General features: G+C 38.3%; 1 protein-coding gene across 3 annotated transcripts in view; it reads left to right on the forward strand.

Moving 5' to 3' along the window:
* CSMD3 (CUB and Sushi multiple domains 3) overlaps window positions 1-13,803 on the forward strand; it is a 726,530-nt gene that overhangs the window by 703,108 nt on the left and 9,619 nt on the right. For all 3 annotated transcript variants that reach the window (XM_055706136.1, XM_055706138.1, XM_055706139.1), the window contains 4 exons: window positions 1,953-2,064; window positions 3,371-3,550; window positions 7,859-7,924; window positions 10,084-10,242. In XM_055706136.1, coding sequence (XP_055562111.1) covers window positions 1,953-2,064; window positions 3,371-3,550; window positions 7,859-7,924; window positions 10,084-10,242 — 517 coding nt within the window. The remainder of the gene's footprint in view (window positions 1-1,952; window positions 2,065-3,370; window positions 3,551-7,858; window positions 7,925-10,083; window positions 10,243-13,803) is intronic.

A 13,803-nucleotide genomic window follows, 5' to 3' on the forward strand; every position in this document is an offset into this window, starting at 1 on the left:
AAGCTCTTTACCTCATTGACTTCCATGATATCCAGCTACTCCACACCACAAAAAAATAAACATTTTTTCTTAAATATTTTATACTCAGGAAGATCATAGAGTCAACTTTGAAAGAATGAAGTGGAAAGAAAATCAAGTTCCTATTCAGATATTTATTATTGTATATATGTATTGTATATATGTATTAATATTTAACAGTTAAGCTGAGGTTTAGTTTTGGTTGGATTTTTATTTTTTTTTTAAATTGGTGTGAGCAAGAGTGAAAGGGTCCGGATTTTAAAGCCAGTGTTGAAGTATTGTCTTCCTTGATAGCTATATATTAAATAAGGCAGGTGTTCTTTCCACAGTTGTGAATGGAGATTGTTTCAATAGAGGCAGATTACTGAAATGAATAAATCTTTTGTAAGACTAATACTTGTTGTAAAGTAATATATTGGTGAATGTGGTTTTAACTAAGCTCTTTACCACACAAAAAAGTACTGCTCTTTCTATTTGGTATACCTTCTGAAACCTGTAGTGTTTTCCCACTTTGTGTTTAATAGTGCAAGTGATTTAGTGTATTTTCTTCAAAATCTTTTAAAAGTAATTACATAGTCCAGTGAGCACAGTAAAGAGGAGGGGGGGGGGGGGGGGAAGGGAGGTGAATTTTAAATCACATACTGTTTTGATGAGCTACTATCAGTAGTTCATGGGTTATTATTAAATTTCATTTAGATAAGAAGCTTGAGCTGAAATGAAATGGTGCTATAAAGTTTCAAAAGACTACTTGTAGCAGTGAAATGCTGTTTCCTACTACTAAATATTGTGAAGAAGTCCACATTTTACCTTTGAGCATCGATTTGAATTGTGTTATACATTTAATCAAAATAATGAAAGAAAAAAACCCAAACCCAAAACAAAACAGAACCATAAATGTGCTGTCACATACACTCCAAAGTTTTCAACTTCTTGTTTACATGAGTTGATAAATACAGTAATACAGGTCACTGCAGAACAGTAGATGTGACATATGTATCTTCATATTTGAGTTAACCACTCACAGCATGTAATAAACTACTCCCTGAATGATATACTTGTAATCTAATTTTCCAGTTTTTGATGGAAATTGAGAATTATTTGCATTTTCATCAATGTCACCATGACTGGACATGCTGAACAAGTTATTCCATGTTACGTTTGTGCAGAAACTGTTATTGACTGAAGAATCCTGTTTTCATTTTTATGCAACACATACCCATAATAAGGATAATAATTAAAAACTAATCTCAGAGTAATTGCTATTTTAAATTGTAATGTACTTGCATTCCAGTTTCTATTATATGCCTGCTATAAAGAACAATTATTTTTTTTTACCTCTTGTTATCAAAGACCAAAATTAAAATATTATAGGAGCATTATAGATTTTGAAGCATGAGACAATATTGTGGACCAGGCTTTGTGTGTTCTAATGAAATATTTCTTATTATAATTTGTGAATTCAACCAACCTTCCACAAAGTGGGGCCTAGTTCAGCAAAGGTGCAGCAGAATCTATTACCCATTTCAGCTCTGCAACTTCCTTGTTTGCTGCAAGATTATCTAACTGGCTCCTCCTTGGTCCAGAGCTAGGAAGCCCCAGTAAGCTTGGTTTCCAAACACAGTGCCTCAACTGTTCCAGGTCCAAAACAACACACCATAGAGACCACAGATCAGGTTTTGGTTCTCTTCCATGGAGGATTTCAGTTTAAGGGGAGAATAGTTTTAATGAGAATTAAGCAATTTTTTTATTTAATATCAAAATACTCTGACAAATTAATTTACTTCCTATAGAAAGAGCACCATAATTTATGAAGCCTCTATTGAGTGAAGGAGTTTGCTATCAATTTTTTTTGGGGGAAAAAAAACCCAAACCAAAAGACATCTGGTATTTCCTCATAACAATATTATTTTGTTGTGTTTTCTACTTTTCAACAGGTGGGAAATGTTGTTCAATTTCAATGTAAAAAAGGACACCTTCTCCATGGCTCAACAACACGAACTTGCCTTCCTGACCTTACATGGAGTGGAATCCAGCCAGAATGTATACGTAAGTAAATGATAGATTTTTGATCCATCAGTTATTTTTGTCTAGGCTATTTGGTTACAGTAACATTGTTACAAAATTAACTTAATTTATTTAATTTTATTAACTTAAAGGTAATATAAATTTGCAATTCTAGCTTACAGCAGCTGGAAACATGATTTTGTGAGTGAATTTTTCTACAATAGCCTATAGATGTTTTGTTAAAAAACAACACAATCCAGAGAGATGCTGAAAATAGTAAGTTTCTATCTAAGAGGGTGCAGCCCTCCCAATGAAAAGAGGAGGTCGCGGTGGGAACAGGACATGTAGGAAAACCATGCACAACCTTAACTTGTACTAAAGCAGATGGTTACAATCAGTTCTAGTAAAGACTTTGAGCTCTTTCCCAACTAGGGAGTCAGGATATTTTAAGGAAGGGGGAAAAAAGGTTCATAATTGGAAATTTCTGAATCTGAAATGGAGAGAATCTTCTTGCTTGGGTACAGGAAGCAGCATTTCATTTCTGAAATCTTTTATATTTTGGTAAATAATGCTAATTTCCTGCAGTTATAACATCATGGTTAATCTTTCTAGCTTTTCAGCTAACCAGCTGTATTTTTCTGAAAGAGTCTCACCTTATAAGGTCTGACTTTATAAAATCACTTCAGTGTATGGAGAGCATATCTGGAGAGGAAAACAGCATTAGTTTCAGTTGGTGCTAGCATTCTCCCTAAGCAAACAGCAAATCAGTAGTTCAAATCAGTGTGTTGAAAGGTAAGCTCTGCTCTTGGAGGTATACTTTTTCTGAGATAACACAAGACTCTCAGATTCTGGTGGCTATTAAAGATATAAGACACTTTGCATAAGATTAGGAATGGTAATTAATTTTTCTGCCTGATATTTAAAACTTCCCTCTTCTCCAGTTGCTCCTTGGCCTTTCATAGTGTTTTCCAAATGACCCATTTATTTACTGTTATTCAATGCTACACAGATATCCTAAGTCATGTAAGTCACAAGCCATGGTTGCTTTTAACTGTGGTAAGATATGTGCTGTTTATGTTCACTTATGCAGAAAATTAATTTTGGTGGTGCAAGTGGATTTAACCTTGTTCTTGGTCTCTTGAAATGGAAAGGTCCATTTTCAAAAGTGTATTTACAGCTCAGGAAATTGATTTATAGACTATATGGTAGGTTTTAATGTGAATTATAAAATATATTATCTTATTGATGCTTTTTTCTTCATTAGGTACCTGTCAGAATGGGTATAGGTTATTTTTTCAGAAATATTTTCACCATTTCGACTGAAAGATATTTTATCTTTTCTTTGTAGCTCACAGCTGTAAACAACCAGAAACACCAACTCATGCTAACGTTGCAGGAATGGATCTTCCTTCGCTTGGTTATACATTGATTTACACTTGTCAGCCAGGCTTCTTCCTGGCAGGAGGATCTGAGCATAGAGCCTGTAGGTCTGATGGCACGTGGACTGGGAAAGTTCCAGTTTGTGAAGGTAAGCTCTCACATTTCCCACTGTATCTCTCACCTATCATATTTCAGTGATTTTCTTCACTTGCAGTCTAATAAGATGAGGCAGATTGGCAATGAGAACTAGGAGAGAGAACATTTTAAGAAGATAACTCTAATTCTTTGCCAGTTGTGTTTAATGGGACATATGGGTTCATGTACTTGTCTTTCATTTGCATGTCTAGAGGTGTCAATTCCAGGTATAATTCTGGAGGCCAAATATTTGGGTAACACCTGCTTTTAGACCGAGTCAGGTGTGGACTACATTCTCATAAGCTCAGTGGAGTAAAAATCTTGATGTTTTTGCACATACCTACTAAATATAGATCAGGATCATTTTATTTGAGGAGACTGTGTCAGCTCCAAGACAGCTATCAAGCTATCACAGTTGCAATACTCCTATGATGTAGTTGCCATCACAGAAACACAGTGAGATATCTTGCACAACTGGAGTTCTGCAATGGGTGGCTATGAACTCGTCAGTAGGGATAGGTGAGGATGGAAAGGCAGTGGGATAGCCCTGTACATTGGGGAGTATATTGACTGTTCAGACCTTGATGATGGTGACAATAGGATTGAGTGTTTATGAGTAAGAATCAAGGGGAAGGCCAACAAAGCAGATATCATGGTGGGAGTCTGTTGCAGATCACCCAACCATGATGAAGAGGCATATAAAATATTCTAGAAGCACCTAGGAGAAGTCTCACAGTTGCTAGCCCTGGTTCTCGTGAGGGACTTCAACCTAACAGATGTCTGCTGGAAATACAACACAGCAGAAAGGAAACAGTCTAGGAGGTTCCTAGAGTCTGTGGAAGATAACTGCCTGACACAGCTGCTCAGTGAGCCAACCAGAGGAGATGCCCTGCTGGATCTACTGTTTACAAACAGGGAAGGACTGGTGGGTGATGTGGTGGCTGGAGTATGTTTTGGACACAGTGATCATGAGATGATAGTTTTCAGTTCTCAGAGAAGTAAGGAGGGGGATCAGCAGAACCTCTACCTTGGACTTCTGGAGGCTTGGACCTGTTTAGGAGCCTGGTTAACAGAGTCCCTTGGGAGGCAGTCCTGAAGGGCAAAGGAGTCCAGGAAGTCTGGACATTCTTCAAGAAGGAAATCTTAAATGTGCAGGAGCAAGCTGTGCCCATGTGCTGAAAGACAATTTTACGGGGAAGAAAACCAGGCTGGCTGAAAATGAGAGCTTTGGCTGGAACTCAGGAAAAAAGGGAGCATTTACCTTTTGGAAGAAGGGGCAGGTCATTCTGGAGGACTGCATGGATGTTGTGAGGTTACGCAGAGAGAAAATTAGAAGGACCAAAGCCCAAGTAGAATGGCAGGCCACTCAGCAGGACTGCAAGGATGTCATGAGGTTGTGCAGGGAGAAAATCAGAAGGGCCATAGACCAGCTAGAATTTAATCTGGCTACTACTGTAAAATACAATAAAAAATGTTTCTATAAAATACATTAACAGTAAAAGGAGAGCTAAGGAGAATCTTCATCCTTGATTGGACGTGGAGGGAAATATAGTGACAAAATGGATGAGGTACTTAATGCTTTCTTTGCCTCAGTCTTTATTAGTAAGACCAGTGATTCTCTGGGTACCTGGCTTCGTGAGCTGTAAGACAGGAACAGACACAGAGTGAAGGTCTTCCAACCTTAATGATTCTATGACTCTATGCATCTATTCTAATATTGGAGAAGGGTACCTAAAAGCCCAAGTAGATGCCTGAATCACTGCATGGAATTAATCTGTAGGGTTTAATATTATTTTATATTTGTATGAAAGCAACAATATGCTACTTCTGAACAAAGTCTATCTTCTTTGTCCTTGATGTTCCAAGATTTTATTTTGTTTCTAATTTTTACTACATACTTTGTCATGGCAGGGCATGGAGAACCTCATAGCAAAATCATGGTGAGAATGGTCTTTTTCATGTGAGATAAGAAACATTCTCAAATATAGCTATACGGCTTGGAATTCTATTTCCTGAATAATTAAGGCACCTTTCAGATTACTGATACCTCATGTTTCAGATGTGGTTATCCTCAGGGCTCTTACAGAGGCATTCAAAGGCTATAGAGCAAAACACCGCTACTTGGAAGCGAAATAGGAAATTAGTATTTTGTATTACTAAAAAGCAGGTGCTGTGGCATGTAATGCCAGGCAAGTGCTGGGGAAAAACAGAGTAGAGCTTTGGGAAAATGTTAGAAAGCTAGCTGCCAGGAAGCTTATGACTTGTTCAGTACTCAGGAAGTGTTATGGCAGACCAAATCTAATTCATGGGTTGTATTTTGATCCAAGAACTTTTCACTGATATTGAAACAAGTAGTATTATCTCTCCTATCTGATAGTAAGGAACCTTTATAAGAATTTTCTTTAAAAGCATTAAGTGGTAACTATAAGTGTATCTACCTTGTCATATAACTTAGTTGCCCAATGTCCTGAAAAAATGTTACAGAAACACAAAATTTTTCGGATCAGAGGTCTTGCTTCTTCCATTTTAGCAGTGGAGAAAACTAGGAATGAGCAATATATTTTAAAGTATTAACTCTAATTAGATAAAGTAAAATATCTGTTAAATATTTTCAATTTTTCCTGTTACAGAGGGGGGAAACATCTCTCTCCTATGGAAAGGAGAAGAGCACCAGGCCACGTTCTTCACCTGTGATTATTGACTTCACAAAAATAACTTGGAAATGGATGAAAAGGAATAAAACATTTGGAGCTGAGGGGTCTAAAAGGATCTGCAGGGGACTTAAACTAGAATTTGGTTCATTAAATACAAAATTGTAACCTTGAAAGTCCTTCTTAGCAAATACCTGGACCTAGGATTAAACTCCTTAGATGTCTTTTTTTTTTCTTAGTTTTCAGTTTGTGTTTAAAATTTTTATTTAATTTTTATTTTGTATTTTAAATTTCCATTCTGAACTTGACTAGAAATGTATTCACCTTGACAAGGCTGATTGACTCAGTAGCTTTTTACACTAAAGCCCTTTGGATGATTCAGATATTTCTAAACTGAGCTTTATCTAGACAAAATGCATATGCTGTTGAAGCATGCCCTCCAGGTCAACCATGTTCAGTGAAGTTCAGTAAGTTTCTTTCAAAACAGAGAGAGGAAATAGAGTATAACCAATCAGTAGTAACAGGCAATGAGAATCTGAGGTTGAATTCCAAACTCTGCCCTTGTTTCTTGCCAGTTTGAATTTATATACCAAGAACAATACTTTCTGTCACAAGCAAAAAGTTATTCTCAAGAAAAATATTCTCAGTGCTTCTTGCTGAAGTTACCTTTTTATGCAGAAAAATGCTCAACTCAGGGGGAAGGAAGTTGCTATTCTTGTCTGGTTTTTTTAGAGTATCGACCAGAGAGAAAAGGCCTGGGTTCAAAGCCAAGATCCAAAATACAAAATATTGAAATAATCATTGGAGCAAGGAATGGAGCCTAGTGCTGCATGAGAGTATTCTTCATTAGGAGACAGAATTATGTGTCTTTTTATAGCTCAGTGAATCCAAATTAGTTTCTGCAAAATAAAATAGCTTCAGCTGCAGGAAATGACACTGTCCCATTTCATGTAGTTCATCATCTTCAACAGTGGGAAAGTTCCTGCTCTAAGCAAAGAAATTAAATTCTCCAACTTCCAATGCTCAAATAACTTGAGCAGTTGGAGATACTCTGGACAGCCTCATTTGTTTCTTTCTTTGGGTTGCCATTCTTTGTAGCAATGATGACCATCTCCTCCATTTTTAAGAGATGAAGCATACATCTTTGGGTTTTCAGTCTTGAACATAAGATGTCATACTCAGCTCTGCTGAAGATAAGAAACATAATTTAAAACTCCCTTGTTACATATCTTTTCACTGTTTGTTGTTACATTGCTTCCAGTCAAAGCACTAATCACAGTGCTATTTTGTGTGGATCCTGATTTAAATTACATAGCTTGCCTTAGATGACATATTAGAAGATATCTCACATATTAGGTGTATAGTCCAGGACTATGAATTTTGCCTTGTGGATTCTGAAGTGAATGCCTATGCTGTTTGGGTATTGCAAATGACTTGATATCATCCAGGTGACTGATGTAGGAGAAAATGCAGCAACAGAAGAAATCAGTGTGCATGTGCTCCTGTGATACTAAGGCTTGATACTGACTGAAATCTCATTCCTATTTGAGTGTGAAACATCTCTTATATCCTTTGTAACAAATAAATTCCATTATGGAGATGATTCTTCTAGTTTCTGAGTAACATATTTGCTACTGATTTACCTTTTTGTCATTCATTCTTTCTGACAGCTGGTTCCAAAATATTAGTGAAGGATCCCCGACCAGCTTTGGGAACACCAAGTCCCAAACTAAGTGGTAAGTGCTTCGAGGTATATATAGTTTTAAACAATTTCTGCTTAGAAAAGATGATGAGGATCAATTTAGTAAGCACTGAATGGCTTAGAATTAATAAAGTATTAGATTAGGCATTACAATAACAGAACAAAACCATAATTAATTAAATTATTCCCCAATGTTTAAGTCTGTCTAGACTATATGGTATTATTTATATCCATATACAATTTCTAACTGTTATATGATGAGAGTTTTATTGGTTTCACTGAAATCACTTTGTTCTGTGTAAGATCCTGTGCAATTTACCCATTAAAAAGCTATATCGCTTACCTAGAAATAATTTAAAAAGACATGTTATTTCCGTTTTTTTCATGGTCTTGCACTTCTTTTACATATTGCTAATTTAAATTGCTTTACCTAAATACTTCAGTATTGGTCTTAAACTTAGCCTTCAAAAAAGCTAATTTTAGCTTAAAGAGGGTAGTGTCTCTAATTCTGGCTAAAGTCAACTCCAGTTTTAACTGACTTACTAAAGAAGACTGTCTTGGGATGTCCTGACTGGATACAAGAGAAACCTTTCTCTGTCCAATGAAGAGGCTTTTTGAAAAGAGCAGTCTCCTTAACTAATAATGGCCTTTGACTATAACCCTATTAAATGTCTACCAATAATAATAATAAAAAAGATTTAAAAGTAATTCCTTAGCACAGGGTGTTGGGGAGCTTTTTTTTTTTTTTTTTGGTGTTGGTATTTAACAGGTTGCGCATTGCTTCAAAACTGTGTTTGTCAATGATTTACTGTGTGGTAGGGTGGTTGTCATTATTGTCAGGTTTTTTCATTCATCGCACTTTTTGTACAATCCCAATTAATTGCAAATAAAATACGTAAAGTTCGGGTTTCCTGAAAGTAGGGAAATAAATTTCAGGCAGATCACAAATCAACAGCATCAGACTGCTTGCATCATGTAGTTTTTGCTTGCAGTTTGCAGGCCCAGTTTTGATGTGTTTACTTGTCAAAAAATATATGCGTGCGTGTGTATATATATATATATATATACGCACATACACAAAACCTAGGAAAGCTCTTTTGCCCTTTATGGGAAAGACAGCCTATCACTGTGACCCCTAAAATAAATGCTGAAGAAAGACTTCTAGGTATTCCAGTGTGCCCCAGTCTTGAATTTTGGGATATCCCGGGAAAGACACAAATATTCTTCTGTGCTTTTGTGACATGAGATGCCAATGCACACAAATCCTAGAGTTTTAAGTACAGGGTGAGTGACCCCAAATAATGTGAAAGTGCTGATTTTAAGTCATGATTATTTGTTATAGAAATAAGTTTGATACATTTACTTTGGAAAGCGTAGTAAATCCATCCTAAGTCACCATCAATGTAATTGTTTAAATGGTATCTCATGCTAAGATTTTAAGGATTTGCATACATATGTTTTTACTAGATAAGTAACATTATTTATTTTTTTTAACTGTACTGTTGCTGGAAGAACATTACTTAAATTAATCATTCTACAGTTGGATAATGATAAATACTAAATGTAAAGGTATAAATACAGTGTGTTTATTCTCCCTGCAGTCTATGAACTCTTAAATTTTAAATTAAGGGATTTCTTTTTTTTTCTCCTGGTGAAGCTAATAATTTGTTAAGCATTTGAAGACAAGACAAAACTTCTTATTTTTCATTAGAAAAAGTGACTAGGTAATAAAGAAAATGCTTATAATTATCTATTATCATTTAAATATGCTCATAAAATTTTTGATAACTGAGTTGATATTAATTTCTGCAAAATTTAATCCTAGCTGTATGTCTCCACATGACTGTGCTGGCATAGAAAATATTCTGTAGTGAGGGGAATCTGGTCTTTTGGTTACAGCTGTTAAATTAGAATTTGTGAAGTTAGTTTAATTTTAAGACATGTCCGTATTTGAGGAAAGGAGCAAATTAAGGTACAGCTGTGGTTGTGTTCTTCAGTACAAATACATTTCTTTCATAAATGTTCATGCCAGGTTTCCATGGGTTTTATTTGAAGATTATGCCTAATAGACTTAAAAATGGAGAACGTAAAGTAGAGAAAATGCTAATATTTATCACACATTTTGTTGGATGCTTGACTTCATAAGTACTAAATATTGCAAAATGTATTGAAATATATTTTATGTCTATATAGTTCCTGATGATGTATTTGCCCAAAATTATATATGGAAAGGGTCTTACAATTACAAAAGCAAGAAACAGCCAATGACTTTGACAGTCACCAGTTTCAATGCAACTTCAGGAAGAGTAAATGCAACACTTACAAACAGCAACATGGAATTGCTGCTATCAGGTATGGGATAAGAAAAACTCATTTCCATTTATTTTTTTCTGACTTATATATATATAAGTTCCCTGTAACTTTATACATGCAACTTAAAATTTTAACATCTTTTGGAAACTTTCTTAGCTTATCAAATACATTTTCATTCTAGTTCAGTTCCTCTTCAAAAGTGGGGATTTTTCCACCTTTTCCTTCCCTCCTCTTTTTTAATTTCCCAGGTTTTATTTGAGTTAATAGACAATGAGGAATGAAAGAATCATCCTAATTCTCATTCTTCTTCCTTAAATATTAAAAATAAAATTAAATTCCTGTTCCTACAGTTTTCTTAATGCTTAATTGTACCATTTCCCTATGATAGCCTATTACTGACTAATAAACAATATGATGAGGCTGAAATGTGTTAACTTAGCAAGGAAGAGATACATAATGAACATGGAGAGCAAGGGGGGGATGACACTTGTTAGACTAGCTGATATCATTGTAAAAAGTAGAATCATAGTATCAGAGAATCATTTCAGTTGGAAAAGACCTTTAAGATCATCAAGTCCAACCGTTACTCTAGCATTGCCAAGTCCACACCACTAAACCATGTCCCAGAGTACCACATGTATGCATCTTTTAAATATCCCCAGGGATAGTGCCTTAACTGCTTCCCTGGCTAGCCTGTTCCAGTGCTTGATAACTCTTTCGGAGAAGAGATTTTTCCTAATATTCAAACTAAACCTCCCCTGGCACTACTGGAGACCATTTCCTCTCATCCTGTCACTTGGTACCTGGGAGAATAGACTTAAACCCACATCACTACAACCTCCTTTCAGGTAGTTATAGAGAGTGATAAAGTCCCCCCTGAGCCTTCTTTTCTCCAGGATAAACAACCTCAGCTGCTCCTCATAAGACTTATGCTCCAGACCCTTCACCGGCTTTGTTGCCCTTCTCTGGACATGCTCCAGCACCTCAGTGTCTTTCTTGTAGTGAGAGGCCCAAAACTGAACACAGTATTCAAGGTATGACCTCACCAGTTCTGACGACAGGAGGACAATCACTTCCCTAGTCCTACTGGCCACACTATTTTGGATACAAGCCAGGATGCTGTTGGCCTTCTTGGCCACCTGGGCACGCTGCTGGCTCATGTTCAGCCAGCTGTTGACCAGCACCCCCAGGTCCTTTTCCACCAGGCAGCTTTCCAGACAAGCTCCCCCAGGCTGTAGATTTGCATGGCATTGCTGTGAACAAAGTGCAGGACTCGGCACTTCTTCTTGAACTTCATACAATTGGCCTTGGCCCATTGATCCACCCTGCCCAGATCCCTATGTAGAGCCTTCCTGCCCTTGAGCAGATCAATACTCCCCCCCAAACTTGGTGTCATCTGCAGACTTACTGGGGGTGCAGGCAATCTCCTCATCCAGATCATTGATAAAGATACGAAACAGAACTGGATCCAATACTGAGTCCTGGGGAACACCAGCTGTGACCAGCCACCAACTAGATGTAACACTGTTTACCACCGTTCATTGAGCTCAGCCATCCAGCCAGCTTTTTACCCAGTGAAGAGTATTTCTATCCAAGCCATGAGCAGCCAGCTTCTCCAGGAGAATGCTGTGGGAAACGGTGTCAAAGGCTTTACTAAGGTCCAGGTAGACAACATCCACAGCCTTTCTCTGATCCACTAGGTGGGTTGTCTTGTCATAGGAGATCAGGTCAGTCAAGCAGCACCTGCCTTTCATAAACCCATGCTTGGCCCGATCCTCCGATTGTCCTGTACATGCTGCATGATGGCACTTAAGATGAGCTGCTCCATAACCTTCCCTGGCACCGAGGTCAGGCTGAGAGGCCTGTAGTTTCCTGTATCCTTCTTCTGGCCCTTCTTGAACATGAGCATCACATTTGCTAACCTCCAGTCAACTGGAACCTCCCTGTTTATACAGGACTGCTGATAAATGATTGAAAGTGGCTGGGTGAGCTCCTCTGCCAGCTCCCTCAGTGTCCTCCGGTGGATCCCTTTTGGCCCCACAGATATGTGTGTGTCTAAGTGGTGTAGCAGGTCACTGCCCATTTCCCCTTAGATTATGGAGGCTTCATTCTGCTCCCTGTCCCTGTCTTCCAACTCAGTGGGCTGGGTTCCCAGCGAAGTAGCCCCCTTCATACTGTGGTTTCAAAAGAAGCCCTTGATTGCAACAGTGGTTTATGATACTCCACAGTCCCCGACATTCAGAGCACTGTTGCCATGGTTATGTTGGCACAATATGCACAGTTCTCTATGCTGTGAACAATCAGCAGAAACTACAGATATGGCTTGACAAGCAAGTAAACAAAAATACTGTAAAAAAATGTTTAGGTTGATAGTTGGGAATTTTTTTGTTGTTTTTAAAACTCTGTCAGTTTCTTAATTGAGACATCTCAGCCACACAGACAAAGGGCCTATCACACTGCAGGAGTGACACGCTATATAGCACAGGGGGGTGAATAAGCATAAAAGAACTCAAAACTTAGTTTCTTGAAATTTTACCTTCTGTCTAGAACCTTTTTGAAAGGACTGAAGAAACCTAAAAATTGCATCAGATGGAACACTGGTGGTTTTAATCTTGTTTATCAGTTAAGGACCACTCTCTCTGAAGTAGTTTAGCACCACTCATTTTTCACCAGAGGTGTTAGTAAGGACAGAAGTGAAAGAACATTAACCTATTGGAAAAAGGCATCCTAACCTGAATTGAAATTTTGAGATGCTCATCTTGCCATAGTCTGTAGTGAAAGTCTAGGGTGAATAAACTAATGGAGAGGACAAAGTTGAATGTCTTTTCTTAGTTAGGTTATATATGGGCATGTGATCTGTTTCCATTTTATAAGTTTTTTGTTTTCTCAGATTAGCAGCCAGCAAGACAGATGTGACCATGCTTTTTCTTCTCTGGAATTTATTTTTAACAGAATAACATCACCTACCCCTTTCTTCTGAACATGCATACAAAACTCTGTTAGTCTGAAAACTCTGTGGTCTCCCAGATCATCTCTTTGCAGCATTGCAGTCCAATAGTAAGCTATTCCATTGTGCCAGCATTTCTTCTTTCTCTACCTTAAGAGATGCAAAGAGCGCTAAGTACCTGCGTATTTCCTTCCTTCCACTACTGTGTGAGCTAGTGTTTTTGTGCAGCCTTAGATATTTCTTTTTCACTGGACAGTGTGGTGGCTGGACCTTGGTTGGATGCCAGGTGCCCACCAAGCAGGTCAATCCTCCTCACTCTTTTCCACTGCTCCAGCGTGGTGTCCCACCCATGGGAGACAGTCCTCCATGAACTTCTGCAGTGTGGGTCCCCCAACAGGGTCACAAGCCCAGCCCCAAACCTGCCCCAGCCGGGGCTCCTTGCCATGGGGGCTCACAGGCCCTGCCAGGAGCTGCTCCAGCGTGGGCTGCCCACAGGGTCACAGCCTCCTCCGGGCACCCTGTGCTCTGGTGTGGGGCCCTGCACGGGCTGCAGGTGGGGGTCTGCTCCCCCGCCACCCTCCATGGGCTGAGGGGCACAGCCTGCCTCACCGGGGGCTGCACCACGGGCTGGGGGGGAACCTCTGCTCGGGCGC

This window comes from Falco cherrug, chromosome 3 (genome assembly GCF_023634085.1).
Source record: "Falco cherrug isolate bFalChe1 chromosome 3, bFalChe1.pri, whole genome shotgun sequence".
Taxonomy (NCBI): Eukaryota; Metazoa; Chordata; class Aves; order Falconiformes; family Falconidae; genus Falco; species Falco cherrug.